Genomic DNA, 19,259 nt, shown 5'->3' on the forward strand with positions numbered 1-19,259 from the left:
GTCACTGTCTGCACAGAGTTCTGCATGTTCTCACTGTGCCTGTGCATGTTTTCTTCAGGTACTCAGGTTTCCTCTCCCTCCCCACAAAACACAGGATGGTTGATTACCCTGCACTAATTATCTACCTACATGTCATACTTGCCATTTTGGCAGTTTAGTAAAGAGGAGCACGACTATGAGCTCCTAATGAATTGATCATGCAAGTCCAAGGTTTGATTCCTTAAGCCTCCACTTCCCTACTGTGTTACTCTGGGTAAGTCATTTAACTAAACAGTGATGCTGGGTCCACTCTGAGAAGAGGCTTGGGTCTAGTGGATTTACCTGGTTAACAAATTAAAGAAAAAAATAACCTCATTAGTCTAGATACTAAAAACATCTTAACTTCAATTATATGGACACTATGATCCTCTTAACCATGGATCCTCATCAACTCAGCTTTGATAAAAGCAGATCCTGCCTCCTTAACTGTTGATTTCTAAAATGCTATCAAAGCAGTGGACATCATTATGCAGTACACAGAGTATATCTGAATCTGGCCAAGGGGTTGACTATTCCCATACAGGTATTATTCACACACTAGTAAATATGAATATAAATCCATATGCTGTGCAGTGAAAAGCTTACTGTTGTCTGAAAGAACCCAAGTGGTTACAGTCAAAGGTGCTACTTCAGAATGCAAAATGTCACCATAACTGGACCACTAAACTCAGGGTTAAACCCCCTCCTCTTTGGCAGCTATTTCATGGACCTACAAGCCAACAATCCTTGCCTATGTCTATCAAACTTTGTTGATGTCTGCAAAACAGGCAGCTATTTACTCCTCCACTGCTTCACAATTGCTCCAAAATGGGTTAGAATATGTTAACTGATGCGTGGACAATACAGTTCCTTTTGGTAAGCAAAACATTTCCATAGCTTACCGCATATGACACATTCCTCCAGTTAGACACTGTAAAAGGATCTAGGCACTCTTGTTGATAACCACTTATCTTTTGACCATCATATTTCTGAAGCAATTCAGAAAAACCTCCCATCTGGCTAAAGTAATTTCCAAAGTCATGTCCTCTAGATCCAACAAAGTCTTAATTCTTCCTTTCCTCATCTTTTTGTCAGATTCATTACTGAATATAATGCCCTTGTTACTATGTATTTTTTAAACTACATAACTCACCATAAGAGACTACAATTCCCTAACTAAAAAAGATAACTGGGTTCAAGGCACACCATTATCCAGACAGACAGGCAGCTCTCTCTATGTATTCAGTTTCTTCACGTCTACATTGTGGTGATCTGTATCTAGCCTTTTGAGGCATGGAAATGTTTGAAAAGGGTAAGAGGATCTTTTACCTTTGCCTGCTTAAAGGTGTATATGGCAAGGCATCCTATGGTCTCTGTCATCACTTGCTAGTATATTCCAGTGCTCCTACAGCTCTCAACCTTCCACCTCCAAATCGTAGAACACTGTCGCTTCATAATGTGGAAAAAATGGACAAAATATAGAACACTTACTAACAGCATACTGACAACGACATCCTGGAAGGACACAGACTGGTTAATATATGTTACTTTATACTAAAAAAATCTTGATGGATTGATATGATTCAATATTATTTACTATGGATATAAGTTAAAATTCTAAATGTGCAACAGACCCTTTCAACGCGAAACTGTGAGAAACATGGACTTTTCAGACTCAAAATGATGAACATTCTTCATTATGAGGTACACTTCAGTGGTGTGCCTCGCCTTTGTAAACACCTGACACCTTTGAATATTGCCTGTTCTGAGCAGTACAATATAAAATGAAATACATACATATTTAATGGCACAAGACAGCATTATTCGTAAAAAGGAACACTGCAGTTAATTGCTTTTTTTCCTTTCCAGCAGCTTTTTTACCTCTACTAAGATCACAATTACCTTACTAGCAAAATCAAAAAACAAAGACAGACAGCAGAGGTATACACCAAAAATGGAGCTCTTACCATGAATAAAGTGTTTATACCAAAAAAAAAAAAAAAATAAAACAAAATGGAGCTCTTACCAGATTGGAAGCTGATGCTTCAGCAAAAGACAGTCCTTGAGGGAGCATGAGAATGTGATCTTGCTCTTTGCTGACTTTTGCCTGGAAAAATAAAGCAAAATGTGTGAAGGGAAATGTCAGTGAAGCTGCCAGCACAGTATTCCTCCATTTCAGAGTACATATGTGTTAATAGTAGTTAAAATCACATTCCGGTACAGTTTCATCAATCATTCTTCCTGGATGCCACCAGACCACGTGCAACACTGAAGAATAATATTAAGAAAATGCCACTAATACAAGAGCCACTGTCACGGCATTCCCATACTTACTTCTGCTTTGCTATAAGGAAAAAATGTTAATGTCAAGTGTGCACAGAGACTACATATGTTTGGGACACTAAAACCAGAAAAACGAGCCAGAGGAGAAATGAAAATACAATTCTTCACATTTCAAACATCTACTGTGCACTCTGTGTGTATGTGTAAGGTGTGTGTATATGTGTCTGTGCATTGTGTATGCATGTGCATGTGTGTGTAAAGAAAGTAGCAATCATTTTGCACAATGCAAAACAAGATATATATCATCTGTTAACTAAGCCATATTACACGTACAAATGGAGCTGTGAACGAAAAACTATGCTATTAAGTCAAAATTCTGTAGTGTAGCCTGGCCAAAAATAAATAAATAAGACTGGGCTGTCAAAACATAACAAAACATGTTTTGATATGACATAAATATTTAATTATAAGTAAATCATGTAAAAATTGTCATAATTCGTACACTTGCTGCTAGCATCAGTAAACATACACACTTGGTCAGATCTACATTATTTCTGATATACAATGTTTGTAGCTGGGAACATGTTACTGTGCTTTGTTTTCTTTTATACAAATGCTTGTTTGCCTATGTCTTATGTGACAGGAGGGACTGAGCAGTCAGCACTGGGTTAACCACCACGTGGAAGGACCAGGAGGCTGGGAAACACAGCAGGTAATACTAAGGAGTGAAGATGTGCATAATCTAAATAAGCAGTATTACGCTCTCTGGATGGGTGATACATATGCGCTGATAAGTACATGCACTAGGATACTAATAGTGAGAGATGCAACTGTCAGACTGCATGCGGGATGATGGACATAGAGCAAAGGAGTAAACCCCAGATGGCTGCTTGGATGATGGCCTTCCATGACTAGCTGACAAACTATGTAAAATTCCAACACTGCAACACCAAAAGTCACTTGAATCCAAGCAAAGAATGGTAAAAAGTAGCTCGAAGACCAACAAGTATAAAATAACAAAATTTATTGTACTTGTGTAGTACAATAAATTTTATTTTATACTTGTTGGTCATTTGCTTGGATTCAAGTGACTTTTGGTCTTCCATGACTAGCTCTCACCTGAATTCAAACAAAAAAACCTAATCATATCACAGGAAGACAAGGCTGAGGACTGGCAAGGGAGCACATATTACAATAAAGGGAGGGAAGTTAAACATTAAGGTTCGAGTCCAACTTAAGGAATATATATATCTATATATATATATATATATATATATATATATATATATATATATATATATATATATAGGTATTGTCCTGCTAACATTCACTGCTGTATTCCCCCCAACCTACATTGCTCATAGTGCATGCTGGTTTAGCTACATCCCCACTTGCACTCACCCCCTCATCCACACCACCTCTATTCTTTCACCACACTCACCCCAACACACGCACCACTTTCCCATCTACACTACTCACTTTCCAACTGTTCTCTGCTTTGAACTATAGAACCACACGCCAAAAATAGATAGTGACGAACTTTCTTCTCTTCTTGTTTTCCAGCTCTCATGGTCTTATTTTGCAAGCCCCTCTGTCAGGAACTCACCTAATACTGCTGCCAGGGACCGAAGATCTAATTGTTGTTCCTAATTCAAAACAACTACAATTGTAATTCTCCCAGCACAAGTGAATGTAAGCACCGATGATCAGTATAAATGCACAGCATGTAACTGAGATCATCTTTGTTAGTACTCCCCGTCAGCGTGCACACTTGCAGGGACACCCATTTCTTCATTTTTGCTACTCTGCCTGTACCATCTGCTTTTCTCCATCAGGTGGCAGCAGAGAACCATTAACGCCCCTCCATTAGACAACTGTCCTAACCAGTACAGACCCTTCTGCCCTACACCCTCTGTCCTTTCCAAAAGGAACCAAACAGCTCCTTGCCCTTGATTAACAGTCCAACGCGGGAGTTGTTAGGCAGCTGCTTTAAGCCACTGCTCAACTACTTTAAAATGAATGCAGTCTACCCTTTCTAGGCAAAGTAATCCACTCCCTCAAACAGCAGACACAACTGCTACCTGAAGTGTTTTAAAATACTTACTGATAGTTCCTCACTCACCTCTCTGGGGCTCCTACCCACTCTGTTTGCCCTGCGGGCTCACTCCGCTCTCCAACACTGCACCCAATTTCCACCCACCTCCACTACCTGTTCATTTATCTATCCCCAACTCCTCCAACTGTCAACATTCTCCCAACAGACACTAGACTCCACCCTCAACATACCACATCCACTCATAATATCCCCACCCTCTCCGAACAGTGCCCCCTATCTTATCACACTTGCTACTCCTAACATCCATAATAACCTCTCTCTCTCGTCTTACTTCTCTTACTCAACAGCCTAACCTCTACCATACCTCACACCCCACAAGCATAATCCAACTCACCTCCACACCTTCTTACACCGCCATAACCCACAAACTCTACCCTTCTAGTACAAACCTACTATTCAAACCCAAAATTCTACCTACCACATCCTCTCAGAAGGGACACCCCCAACCTCTTACCAGAAAATCCACCGCCACCCTACACTCTTTCTACACAAAACCTCCCTCTAACTCTCCAGAGTCATTCACCTCAATCCAGGTTCTACTTCCAGAAAAAAAACCACCAACTCCCCCCACACACAACCCCAAACACCCAAAGCCATACACTTCACTACACTCAATGCCCAAAGCCTTCAAAATAAAATCATAACCTCCATGCCTGTCTTTCCCACAACCACCCTGACATAACTGCCATCACAGAGACCTGGCTTAAACTATCTACAAAAGACAATGAAATTCTTCCATCAGGTCACCATATGATTTGCAATGACAGACAACACAAGAAAGAGGAGGGGGTTGCTATTATCTACCCCTCCTCCCACATACACCAGTCATATCCCCACCTTTGCCAATGCTGAAATTACAATAGGTCTACTAAAAATCAACAACTACAAGTCCATATGCATAGGGGGCATGTATATTCCCCCAGGCAACAATATCCAAACACTGGAAGATATCCTCTCCTGGTTTTCCACTATCATAAACAATGAAACCTATATCCTCGGTGATATGAACATTAACTGGGCTACTATTTACTCACAAGCCCCAACTCACACAATTAAACTGTTCAACCTCTCCCAACTAATTAACTCTTCATTCAGACAAAACAAAAATAGGGCCTCCTGCACCACCATCATTGACTGGATACTAACATCTCATCCCAACCTCATCTCAGATGTTGGAATTCTTCCAGACCTTCTCAGTGACCACCTCCCCAGCTTTCGCCGACCATCTCTCATCTCCTTTTCAAAATCACCACGACTACATTCAAACCCGCAACCTCTCCTCTTGCAACCCTCAAACTTTCTCCAAATGCCTAAAGCATATAGACTGGACCCCTCTAAGAACTCTACCCCTCGACAATGCCATAACCTACTTCAATCAATCTTTCCTAAATCTACTAAATCACCATGCTTCCCTCAGGATGAAACGCATAAGGTCCAATCCCTCCCCATGGCTCTCAAAAGAAACCAAACATATAATGCAACAGAGGGACAAACAATGAAAGCAATACCAGAGAAACCGGACTCCTAACTCCTTAGCAGAATTCAAACAGCTCCGAAACTCCATAAAAAAACTAATAACTAAGGATCGCAAAAAGAACTACATCAAACTCCAATCCATGCACTCAACTAATCCTAAAAAAATTTGGAATACCATCGCCTCCCTTCACCCCTGTTTCAACCCCAACCTTAATGATCTTGAAAATGCCATCCAATTCAACTCCTTCTTCATGGACTGTATTGATAAACTGTCCTTCTGTTTCCCACACCACCCTCCAATCCCAACCCCATCTATTCCCCACATCCCACTGATCACGTTCCTCCTTATGCCCCTTTCAGTCTAAAACCCATCCCCACAAATACTATAAACAACTAATCCTCAAACTTAAACCTTGCTGCAACACACCTGATAACTTTCCTTCAACCTTCCTCAAACTATCTGCACACAGCATAGCTTTTCTCATGTCCATTTAAATCACAGATCCATCACAGAATCTTATGTCCCATCAATCTGGTACCATGCTTACATCATCCCTCTCCATAAAGGAGGCAAAAACACAGATATCACCAATTACAGACCTATTGCCATCCTTTCACCTCTTTGTAAAATACTTGAAAAAGCTATCCACTCACACCTGATGCCTTATCTAACACAAAGCAATCTCCTCACCGCCACTCAGCATGGGTTTCGCCCTGGTCACAGTACCATGACTGCCCTCCTATCCTTTCTCGAAACTATTAACCAAACACGCGACTCTGGCAAGCTCCTATCCTCCCTGTTCCTTGATCTAAAGCTTTTGACACTGACTCCTACCCTCTACTCCTATCTCAACTCTCTTCTCTACAACTCTTTCCCCCAACCATAGCCTGGTTCTCTTCCTATCTCACTGACCGCCAGCAAGCCATACAATGGGAATCCTCTACTTCTCCCTTCCAACCCACAGGTGTGCCCCAAGGTTCTGTTCTAGGTCCTCTACTTTTCAATATATTTATCAACAACTTCCATCTCACCATCCCTGAGTCCTCACTAGTCCAGTAAGCAGACAACTCAACAATCATCTGCTCAGCTTTCTCCCCTTCTGACCTACTCTTACAAACTCAATCAGCCTTCTCTAAAACAGAAACCTGGATGCAAAGCAATCACTTAGCCCTAAATGCTAATAAAACTAAACTGGTGATCTTTACTCCTTCTAGAAACTCCACCATCGACAAAAACTCTTTCACCATACTCAGCCAAAATAACATCCCCATTGAAATTGGATCCAATACCAAACTGCGTGGCGCCACCATTGATGAAAATCTAAAATTTGATACCCATATCCAATCCACCATCAAAAATACCCACCAAAAACTAGGGCTCCTGTACAGACAGCTGCTACCTCAGCCGCTCCACCAGACAAACCTTAGCTTCCTTCTACCTTCTCCCCTCTCTTATGTATGGCACTCCTCTGTTAAGCAATCTCAAACTTGGCCTACAATCCAAACTTGAATCATGCAACCATAAAATAAGCAAATTCGCAACCAGTTCTAAAAACTCACCCCACAATTGCCACTCTCGCCATACCTGCAATGGCTTGAACTACCCAATTACTTGAAATTCCTCCAACTTATCACTGCTCACAAATTTATCTTCAGGCCTTCCAACTTGCCCCTCTCTCACTACCACCTTAACTCCCTACATACCCAACTGCTCACTCAGATCAGAAAACCAAAACCTTCTACAACTCTACAAACCCTCCAGACCCCCTGGCCAACTCCTGCTATCCAGCTCCATAGCCAAACTCTAGAACTCTCTCCCTACACTCCTTCACAACACGTCTAACCATACCAACTTCAAATCTCTCTTGTTCTGCCATCTATCTTCAAAATGGGCATGCCCATGTCACACTCCAACATAACTCCCTCTCTATACTTTGTCTTCATCCTTCCCACTTTCATTCTCACTGACATTCTTTCCCTATTTTTCAAACACCCCACCATACAGTTCCTGACCTTCTACCACTGCACCTGGATAACCTCAATAGATCTCTCATGTTCCAGATAAAACAAGCTATGCATATACTAAATTTTCACAACATCATTCCTCTAACTGTATAGCCTCTCATGATTGTATATTATCCCATCTGTACTGTGCTGGATTCTCAGCCACACCATAATGCTGCACTGCTTAATGTATTAATAGACTGAAATATGCAGTATTTGTATGTATGTATAATCATACATTCTTAGCCTGATGAGCATTTTTTTACTAAGTTATGTCTTTAATGTATCTTTGGAGCTCTTCTCCCTGGGCCTCCACTGCAAATGGGCTCTTCTTGGCCCAGTGGACTTCCCTGGTCATCAAACTGAAGTGTGTGTGTGTATTTCCCTGGTCATCAAACTGAAGTGTGTGTGTGTGTGTGTGTGTGTGTGTGTGTGTGTGTGTGTGTGTGTGTACATATAAGGGCACTTTCAGATTTCCTAGTCTGATTGCAAAGATTTCTGAAAAAACACTACTCTCAATAACTGACTTGCTGTGATCTGTTGTTGTTGAGAAGTCTGTTGGGTCATCTGGATCTCAAGTAAAACTCTCAATAGAACTAAACCTATGATCTTGGAGCAGACTTTTGTAATTCATTGTTAAAACCAGACACTGAAGCAGCAAACTTTGTTCTATGTAATATATCAACAGTTAAGTTTTACTTGCCACCATCAAAAAACTCATCCAGAAATAAGGTGGTAATGTTTTGCTTTGCCCCTGCCAAAGCTGCCCTGGCCCTGGAAATAACATCCAACTTGTATTGCTTTGTGAAAGTATGCAAAGAAGACAAAATTGCAGCTTCAAGGATGGCAACTGCCCTAGCAAAATGCACCTTTACTGATGAGAAAGGACATTTTCCATGAAAACAGTAACAAAAATTAATGGCCTTAGAAATCCAGGAGGAGATGGTTTGCTTAGAGACAGCCAAACCCAAAGTCCTGAGATGAAAGGAAACAAAAAGCTGCTTGTATTTGCAAATAACTCGTTATATCCAAATAATACCGGAGATATCTATACAAATCCAAAGTGTGAAGAACCTTCTCAATGGCAGACAGCTGAGAAGGAATAAAAGAAGGAAGATGAACAGACTGATTAAGGGACACCTGATTGACCACAGTGGGCATAAAAGAAGGATTAGTATGAAAAAACACCATGTCTCTGTGAAAAACTAAGAAAGGAGGAATGGCCATGAGAGCCTGAAGTTCAGACATACTCTTGGCTGAAGTGAGGGTCAAAAGAAGAACAGTCTTCCAAGTACAATGTTGTAAGGAAGCTGAAGAGGCAGGCTCAAAAGGAGCCTGAGACAATTTTTCAAGACAGAATTGAGGTCCCAGGAAGGTGGAATTTGATTCCTGCGAGCCCTGATATGAAGAACGTCTTTAAGAAATTGCTTGACCTCAAATCTAGAGGCCAGAGAAGGAGTCAAGGGTAGCTAAGCGGAAACTGCTGACAGGTGAGCTTTAACTGAAGAAATGCCAACCCAGCATGGAGCAGATCACACAAATAAGACAGAACCAGAGAAGCATCCATGGATTGGGGATCCTGATGGTGAGAAAAGCACCAGACAGTAAATCACTTCCTTTTGGACATATATGATTTCCTGGTAGTGGCTTTCCTAGTCTCCTGCAGAACCTAAAGCACATCCTCAGAAAAGAGATACCCGAAAGGGATCAAAACCCTGTCATCCACAGTGTCAGCTGAAGAGTGGACAAGTGAGGTGGATAACAGATTCCTCTTCTTGTGTGAGAAGTTCCACCCAGTGAGGCAACTTGTGGTGATTCTCCCTAGCAAATTAGAAAGAAGGGGGAACCAATGCTGTTTGAGCCAAAATGGAGTCACTAGCAAGACTTTGGAAGAGTCCTATCTGATCTTGTGCAAGACAAGTGGTAACAGAAGAAGTTGAGAGAAGGCGTGCAGAAAAGTACAGCTATGTACACTTAACATAAATGTAGATGTTCAAGTGTATTCTCTCTTGCAGTCATCATACTTGGGTTATCTGCCTGCAGGTAGCCTTCAGTTGGCCCGAATACCAGTGTCTTGGGATTTCTGCATTGAATGCTGTCACCTCTTCCATGATGTCAGGTCGTCAGGGGTATAAAACATGCAGCCAACACCAATACATCAGTTTTTCTTGCCCCAGATGGCAGGAGCCCCCAAAATAGGAAGCTATCACATGGTGTGGAACACCTCCAATAGAAAGTAAATACCATTGCCATAAAATATGGCCAAAAAAGAGGATAGGTAGAAAGTATAGAAAAGACAGGGGGCTGGAGGGAGGGTAACCAGGACTACAACAGTGAATACACTCAAACATCTACATTTATGGTAAGTGTACACAACTGTACTAGTTTACACAACTGTATTATGTTCTTCGTGTTTCACTGTTGCAGTCATCACACTTGGGTTGATTCCCAAAGCTGAGGAAGGGTGGTGGCAGTCAAGAAGTATTAGAGCTGGCTAGCAGGCCTTTTAAGACAGCTGTGGCAACTCCAGTTCTGGATTTAGAAAAGATAGGTAAGTGATAATGCTTGGTGAAGGTGTGTACAGAACTTCAGGTTGCAGCTTCCAGGATATCCCTGGTAGGGACTGCCCTGAGAAATGCTGTAGAGGTTGAGGTAGCCCTAGTGGAATGAGGTCTGATCCCCTGTGGGGTAGGTTTTCCATGGTGTTTGTAGCAGAAATGGATGCAGTGTGCTATCCATTTAAAAATGGTTTGCTTTGAAATGGCCTTGCCCTCTACCCCTGTAGCAAAGCTGACTAGCAGCTGGTCAGATTTTCTGAAAGGTTTAGTCCTGTCAAGGTAGAACGTGAGCTGTCTGTGCACATCCAAGGAGTGCAGGATCCTTTCTCCTTTATTATGAGGATTAGGAAAAAAGGTTGGTAAATGGATGGATTGGTTTAAAGCCACACTGGATACCACCTTGGGCATAAATGATGGGTTAGTCCTGAGGGAAACCCTGTTCGCATGGAAGATAATGAAGGGTTCCACATCCATAAGGGCTTGTAACTCAGACAATCTTCTTGCTGAAGTGATGGCTAGAAGTAAGGCTGTTTTCCAAGAGAGGAATTTTAACTCTGCTGTAGCAGCAGGCTCAAAAGGGGGGAGCGTGAGCTTCTCTAGTACAAAGTTAAGGTCTCAGGCAGGAGTGGGAGCTCTCCTTGGGGGTTTTAAATTGTTAGCTTCTCTTAGGAACTGTTTGATCAGAGGGTGAGAGAAGAGGGGTGGCTCAGTATTTTAATGAGCTGAGATGGCAGAGGCATGAATCTTAATTGATGAGAAAGATAGGCCTTTGTGGAGCAGCTCTGCTAGATAATCTAGGATTTGAGGTAAGGTCGGCACGGCTATGTCCTTTCCTTGAGACTAGCTCCAAGAACAGTATCTTTCCACTTTTCTGAATCAGATTTCTTAGTACTAGGCTTCCTGGCCTCAAGGATAACATCCAGCACCTATTTTCTGAGGGTTGTTGGTGATGTATTCAGGGAATAAGCCAGGCTGCCAGGTTCAGGGTTTGCAGCTGAGGATGCAAAATCTGTCCCTCCTACTGGAACAGCAAAGAGGGGGTGGAATTGCTGTCAGACTGTGTAGGAGTGGGTACCAGTGCTGGCGTGGCCAGTCTGGTGCAATAAAGATTGTCCTTGGCCTGTCCTGTTTGATCTTGAGTAGTACTTTTGAAAGGAGTGGCAGAGGAGGAAAGGCATAGATTGAGAGGTTTTCCCATGTAAAGGAAAGGGCATTCACTTTCCATGCTTGGCTGTGGGGAATTCTGGTACAAACTTTGCTCAGTTGATGTTTTTTTGGGGGGGGAAGCAAAGAGGTCCACTTCTGGTGTCCCCCACCTGTGTATTAGAAGTTTGAATGAGTTGGGTTCCAGTTTCCACTCGTGTGGGTCAATTAGACTTCTGCTTAAGTCGTCTACCAGTGAATTTTGTTTGCCTGGCAGGAATTGAGCTTGCAGGTGGACTTGATAGCTCAAGGCTGTGTTCCACAGAGCCATGGCTAACCTGCAGAGTGGGTAAGAACGAGTTCCCCCCTGCTTATGTACCACATAACTGTGGTGTTGTCTGCCTTTATCAAGAGTTGTCCTGGCAGGATAAGGTATTTGAAGGCTGTCATTGCATTCTGTACAGCTAACATTTCTTTTTGATTGATATGCAGGTGAATTTGTCCTTGATTGCATTTGCCTGCCATGTGTGCCCCCCATGCATAGTCTGATGCATCTGCTGTCAGGGTTTGGGTGGCAGGGGGTTGAGTGAAAGGGAGTCCCCTGTTGTGGTTGCAAGCCTCTACCCACCAAAGGAACCCTGCCCTTAGGCAAGGAAAGAAAGGAATCACTGTTTCCAGGTCCTGAGAATGTTGACACCAGAGACTTTTTAAGTGCCACTAAAGTTTCCTCATATGCAGTCTTGCATATGAAATTAGTAGAATGCATGAGGCCATGAACCCTAGGGCTTGCAGTATTTTTTTTGCAGATAGCTGGGTTTGGGTGGCCAGTAGTTTGAAGTAATATGTCAAATAAACCTGCTTTTCTGCAGTGAGGAATGCCATCTAGGAAGTTGCGTTCAAGCTTGCTCCCAGGAATACAATCTTTTGGCTTTGCACCAGATGTGATTTCTTTTCATTGATGGTATACCCCTGAGAAGTTAGCGGTCTCTTTACTAACGTCAGATGCTGAAGTAGCAATTCCTGACTGTCCGCCTGAATCAGGCAATCATCCAAGTATAGGTTAATTTGAATATTTCTCTGCCTGCAGTAGGCAATGGCTGGAGCCAGGCAATTTGTGAAAACCCTGGGCACAGTAGATAAGCCAAAGGGAAGTGCAGAGAACTGATAGTGCATAGAGCCTGCCCTGAAAATGTAGATATTTCCTGCAAGATTCCCTTATGGGGATGTGCAGATAAGCTTCTTTTAACTCTAGGGTGACTAGTCAGGAGTCCTTGGCTAGCATAGGAAGCAGCTGCTGGAGTGTAAGCATTTTGAATTTTGGTACCACCAGGAAGGAGATGAGAGTTGACAGATCCAGAATAGGGAGCCAGGAGTTCTCTTTTCTGGGCACCAGGAAAAGTCTGGGTAGAAACCCTGTCCCCTTTGCTCTGTTGGAAAAGGTTGAATAGCCCTGATACTGAGAAAAGAAAGTACTTGTTTTTAGGCCTCTGCCCACTGGTTTGGAGGAAGGTCTGGCAATCTGCTTGGGGTTGGCAGTGAGTGGAAGTAGAATCTGTATCCCTGGGATACAATGCTTAAGACCCATCGGTCCTGGGTAATATACTCCCTGTTTTTTGCATGCAGGGCAAGTTTTCCTCCTAGGGGTGCAAGTACTTGAGCATGGCTGGGAAGGATGAAGGACAAGTCATTGTGAGCTTTTTCCATAAGGGGGGTCTTACCACTCCCTGTTTTTGAGGAGGGAGCACGCCATTGTTTAGATGTGTGCATATCCTGAGACTGCAGTCTTTGTGGTCTGTTGCCCCTGGGTTTGGACTGAGAAGGTCTGGGAGGGACTGGAAAGGACCAGTTTTTTGAAAGCCAATGCTTACTGAATCTAGGTGTCTGTACCTGTAAGAAATCTTTAACAGTTTGCATAGATTTAGCTTTTTACTCCATCTTTTTAACAACAACTTCTGCTTTTGAGCCAAACAAACATTCTTGGTTTTAATGGAGCATCTACTAATTTTGCTTTGACATGGCCTGGCAAGATTTGTTTCTTCTGCCAAGTATGCCTTCTCAGAACAGACCCAGTGACAGCAGCCCTGCAAGTTGCTTCTAAGGCAACAAAACCACACTGCAAAGTATGTTTACCAACTTGGTTTGCCGAATGCATTAACTCTTGTAAGTCTTTATTGTTTGCACAATTAGGAATCAACAACATTTTTTGTTTAATTAATTCCATAATATGCTGCTGGTACATCAACATGTGAAACCTGGCAATTTAAAGCCCTGATGACAAGAGTTGCAGAGGTATATACCTTCTTACCCCATCTGTCTAAAGCCCTAGAATCCCTGTCCAAAGGGGTAGGGTTTTTGGCTGTAGTAGCCTTAATACCTTTAGGTCCCTGGGAAATGGTCTCTGGATCCGCAGTGGGATTTTTAAAGAGAAATTTGAGAGAGTCAGGTACTCTGTAGTACCTGTCAAGCTTTCTAGGAACTGGTGGTAAAGTATCAGGGATAAGACTTGATTCCATGAAGACATCATCTACAATATCCAGGACAGGGGGTATTGCTAAAGGCCTATGCTGAAGCAAGTCTAAAAATTCCCTGAGTCTCTTTTTGGACTGTGGGTCGTCCTGGCATTCCCAGCGGAAATGCTCTCTTAGGGTATGCAAGGTTTCACCGAAAGAAAAGTCCTCTGGGGGGGGCAAAGGAAATGGAATCCTCTGCACCTGAGTCCTCATAGGTAGATAAGGGTATGTCCTGGTAATCACAAGGGGGTCAGAGTCATCGGAATCATGGTCTGTAGAATCAGAAGGAAAATCAATTTGTTGTCTTTTAGAGGGGGAAGGCTGGCTTTCCCTAATTAAAGTAATAAGGTCTTCAGCCATTCTAAGCATTTGTTTCTGTGGCATGGAAGCTTGAGAATGTGCTTTGGTCGTCGCTTTCCTAGGCGTAGTGCGAACTCTGGACCTGAGAAATTCGGTAGTTTTAGCCATAAATGAAGTAGTCGGTTTAATACGAACATCAGAGGGTCTAAATACACCCACAGAAGCCGATGCCTGCACAGCGGCTCCGGACCCATCTAAGGTAGAGACATCTGCAGGTTCCATAGTCGAAGAAGCATCTTGCGGCATACCGGACTCTGAATGGGTCTCAATAGAGGCCTGCAAATCTGTAGAAGCGGGTAACAGGGGCTGAGTACTGTCGGACTGGCGACTAGCTTAACGGAAGCGTTGGCAGTTTTGGACCTATGCGGTCTTTCTCTGTCTTTATCCTTGCATTTTTTTTGGAAGATCGGTAGTCGGATGGCTTATCAAAACCCTTTCGGAGTATGGTGAACAAGAGCGAAAGAAGTTAGTGACAAAAATAGTCCGACAAATAGTTCGGGCTTCAAACAAGGCACAAAACTGACAGCGAAGGACGTTGTGGTCTGGGCCTAAACAGGTTACGCAGTAAGAATGAAAATCTCTGTGAGGTATTTGCTTTCCACAGGCAAGACAATTGTTAACTTTTTCTGACATCAGTTAGAACAAGAAAAAAGGATCCCCAACGGGGGTACTTAGCTTTAGAAGACTTCAGGTTTGAAACTCTAAAAACAAAAATTTCAGGATGCGGCCGACCGGCACTTGCAAACTGCTTCTGCTTCGGGTTCCCGCATGGCAAGAAAAGCTGATGTAATGTCCTCAACTGCATGTTTTATACCCCTGATGACCTGACGTCATGGAAGAGGTGAAAGCATCCAACACAGAAATCCCAAGACTCTGGTATTCGGGCCGACTGAAGCTACCTGCAGGCAGATAACCCAAGTGTAATGACTGCAACAGTGAAACACGAAAAACATCATCCCCTTCCAAGACATGGCATCCACTTTCCAAGCCAGAGGACTTGGGAATCTGGAACAGAATAGAAGAATTTTTCTGTTCAGAGTTGAGGCAAAAAGATCCATCTGACAATACCCCATTGATAGACAATGTCCAGGAACACATCTCTGCGAAGCATTTGTGATCTTGTGTGCTGGATCTGCTCAAGGAGTCTTCCGTTACATTGTGCTCTAAGGGAATGTAAACGGCCTGAAGAGTCACTTCATACTGGACAGCTAAATCTCAGACCTGAAGTGCTAATCTTTAAAGAAGATAGGATGTGTGCCCCCTTGCTTGTTGACAAACCACATCACTGTGGTATTGTCTGTGAAAACTTTGAGAGGCCTGGGATGAAAGAAGAAATGAAAAGCCTGTACAGCCAGAAGTGGAGCCCTTATTTCCTCTACATTAATGTAATCTGACCTCTTATGAGGAGGCCAGTAAAACTGAACGCTAAGTGAACCACAGGAGGCGCCCCACCTCCATTCTGTGGTGTCTGTAAAGAACTCCTGAGTTGGAACTAGATCTTGAAAAGAAACCCTCAGATTGAGAGAAAGTTGATGAATCCACCACTGAAGCACAAGCTTGAGACAGGGAAGGAAGGGTACCAGGAAGTCCAGATGGTGGCAATGTTGGAGCCACACTGACTTGAGGTACCTCTGAAGCTTTCTCATATGGAGCCTGGTGAGAGAGATCATGGGAATGGTGGAAGCCATGCAAACAAAAACCCTGAGAAATACCCTGGCTGAGACAGACACCAGAGGAAGAAGGGATTAGAAAAAGGTAATCAGTCAAGCAGCCTTGGAGGCATGAAGGGGTGCCAGCATGGGAACTGTCTGAAGCCTGCAACCAAGGAAAAAGATGATCCTGGGAAGAAGCCATAACTGATTTCTGGAAGTTTATGGCAAACCCCAGACTCCGTAACAGGGTAGTAGTGAACTTGAGCTCCTGCAGTAGAGTGTTGGGGGAATGGGACTGAATAAACAGACTGTCTAGATAAGGAAATATCTGAATTCCTCAAACCCTGCAAAAAACAATGACAAAAGCAAGGCACTTGGTGAATATCCATGGGGCAGTAGTGAGGCCAAAGGAAAAGGAGAAAACTGAAAATGCAAGGAAGAGACAGAGAAACATAAAAATTTCCTGAAGGGAAGATGGGTGGGGAAATGAAGGCATGCATCCTTGAGATCCAGAAAAGCCTGAAGAAGAGGAAATAAAGTTTGCAGTTAACATCCGAAAGGAAGTAATCTTGAGAAATGTGTCCACCTGGCAAAGATTCAGAATTGGTCTCCAACTGCCCTCCTTTCATGGGGCCAGAAACATCCTAGTGAAAATCCCTTCACCATCTGGGCAGAAGTCACTGGCTGAATGGTGCCCCGAGCCAAAAGAGAATGAAGAAACCTTGGGAAATGAGAAAGCTGTTCCAGAGGAGGTTGAAGAAAGCCTAAAAAGGGAGGAAGAGATTTCAAAACCAAGAAGTATCCTTGATGATTAATGGACAACACCCAAGAGTCTGAAATTATTGGAAGCCAATTTGGAAGAGAAAGGGACAGCAACAGGGGAAACTGGCTGAGGGCAGGAGGAAGCAAACTGTGAAACAGAACCCTGCTTATCTGGGGAAGGAGGTTTCTGAGAGCCAGGAGTCTGGTAGACTTAGCAAGAGGTACATGCCTAGAACTCTTCTTGCCCTTGGGAGGAGGGCAAGATTGCCTGTGAACAAAAGCACACTTAAGGGGATAATTCCTCGGAAATTTGAAAATAGGAGAAACAAAAATATGTTTCAACTCTAGTAAGGCTTTACCATTGTCCTAGATAGACTTGAAATGTTCAGATGCAGCAAATACAAAAATATTTTTATTATCTACAAGAACATCTAACACTTTTGCCTTAATGTCATCAAGCAAAGCCTGAAGATGAAGCCAAGAATGCCTCATAACTGAATCAAAGCCAGTAGTCCTGGAAGAGGAATCAGCTGCATCATAGCAACATTTGATTGAGTGGTGGGCAACTTGAGAAGTACAGCCTAGCAGAGAAAGAGCCTAAATCTTCCCCTCAGAGACAGGAAGATCAGAAACCACCTGAGAAAGGAGGGCCAAAACATACTTGGTCATATGAGTCTGGTAGTTGATGGGCTTAAAGGATAAAGTGGCAGTACTGTAAACTTTTTTGCCCAGCCTTTCCATAGCCCTACTATTCTTATCAGAAGGCAACGGTTTCGTAGAGGGCAATCATTTGGCAGGCTTATCAGAGGAGACTGACACTACAGAAGGTTCAGTAGAAAAGCATAAGTAAAGATATTTGGACTCCTCAGGATCTATGTAGAATTTATCTGGCTTCTCAGGTGCCAGGTGCGGAGAAATCAGGGGCTAAATATGCTACTGAGAAAGTACCCACAAGGGCAGCCAGAACAGGAGGAACAGCAAATGGCTTAACAGACTCCATCTGTAGCAGCTCATAATATATTTTTTGAATCTCAGAGATATGAGAACAATCCCACTCAAAATAATCCATCATACGGGCAATGGTACCCCCCAAGGAGTGTTCCTCCAGAGGGGAATCTGAATTGATAAAATCCTCCTCCGAAATGTAATCCAAAGAAGGGATTTGGGGAGAGAGAGTAAGTCTATGATTCTTCCAGAGTTCAGGTCCTAATGTGAGGAATCCAGCTCCCCAGGTCTCAAGTGTAGTGGAAGCCCAAGGAAGAGCAGGCACAGAGACACCTTGCGAAGGCTTTAAGGCTATGAGAGCATTAAATAAACCCCAAGAGAAATTTTGCTACTCACGTTTGGGATTCCTAACAAAAGGGGATATATGCTTTGTTTTTGCTTCTTTTTCTGCAGGATGTCCACATGAAACACCCTCTGAGGGTCATACCCCTGGCAAGATTCGATAACAGTAATACGAATCTCATCCTGAACTAAGATCTGAGGAGTCCCCCTTGGTCCTTAGGAATTAATCAGCTGAGGTTGCCTCTCAACGTCAAGAACAGACATTTGAAAAACCTCAAAGAATGTGTGAGTAGCCGGATCCATGCTGGCCTCCAACAGGGTCGTAGCAGAGGAATCCAAAGCACCCACCTTTCACCAGCCTTGAGAGAGATGCGTGGGGAGGCTGGACGGCAGCTGGATCAGACTTAACTTTTTTGGCCTTCTTCATGCCAGACATCTGTTCCTCAGGTTGGGAGGATTTTGCCATAGCACCCTGAGCCAACAACTTCCAGTGGTGGTTCTCTAGGTAGAGGAGGTGAGATGACTATCAAGGATCTTAGGCACAAATGCCTGGCTGATACAGCATTGCGTACGATTCAGAATTACCCAAACAGAAGACACAATGGTCATGAGAGTCTTTACGGGCAATCTGCCTCCCACACTGACATTCTCCCTTTCTGAATGATATGAACATAATCGCAACAAATAAAAAAGGACAGGAAACCCCGATGGGGCACTTATCTGAAAATATGGTTTGGTAACCAGCACAGCAAAAGGGCATTCAGACAGATGTTTAACAATGGCATTCAGACTAATGGGAAAGAAGTGTGTGTGTTTGTGTGTGGGTATGTCACCTTTATACACTACACATTGCACAGGGAGCATGTGTGTGACATACGATGCCTATAAGAACTAGAGGCTTTGGTATACTGGCCAGATGTTGGGCTATCCTTGGCTGGAGGTACATTTGGCAAAGAATCCTGCAACAGTGACATGGAAGGACATACAACTGTATAAAAGATCAACCTGCCAAACAGTGTATGCATGTATCACAAAAGCTGAAACTACACACTTGAAAAAAAAAAGCTGTTATAAATAAGTGAGAATAATA

General features: G+C 43.1%; 1 protein-coding gene across 9 annotated transcripts in view; it reads right to left on the reverse strand.

Annotated features, from left to right (window-relative positions):
* Nucleotides 1-19,259, reverse strand: part of ADD3 (adducin 3) — a 3,087,715-nt gene that overhangs the window by 584,493 nt on the left and 2,483,963 nt on the right. For all 9 annotated transcript variants that reach the window (XM_044055712.1, XM_044055702.1, XM_044055704.1 and 6 more), the window contains one exon: nt 2,045-2,125. In XM_044055712.1, coding sequence (XP_043911647.1) covers nt 2,045-2,125 — 81 coding nt within the window. The remainder of the gene's footprint in view (nt 1-2,044; nt 2,126-19,259) is intronic.

This window comes from Protopterus annectens, chromosome 14.part0 (assembly GCF_019279795.1).
Source record: "Protopterus annectens isolate FY-2018-M chromosome 14.part0, PAN1.0, whole genome shotgun sequence".
Taxonomy (NCBI): domain Eukaryota; kingdom Metazoa; phylum Chordata; order Ceratodontiformes; family Protopteridae; genus Protopterus; species Protopterus annectens.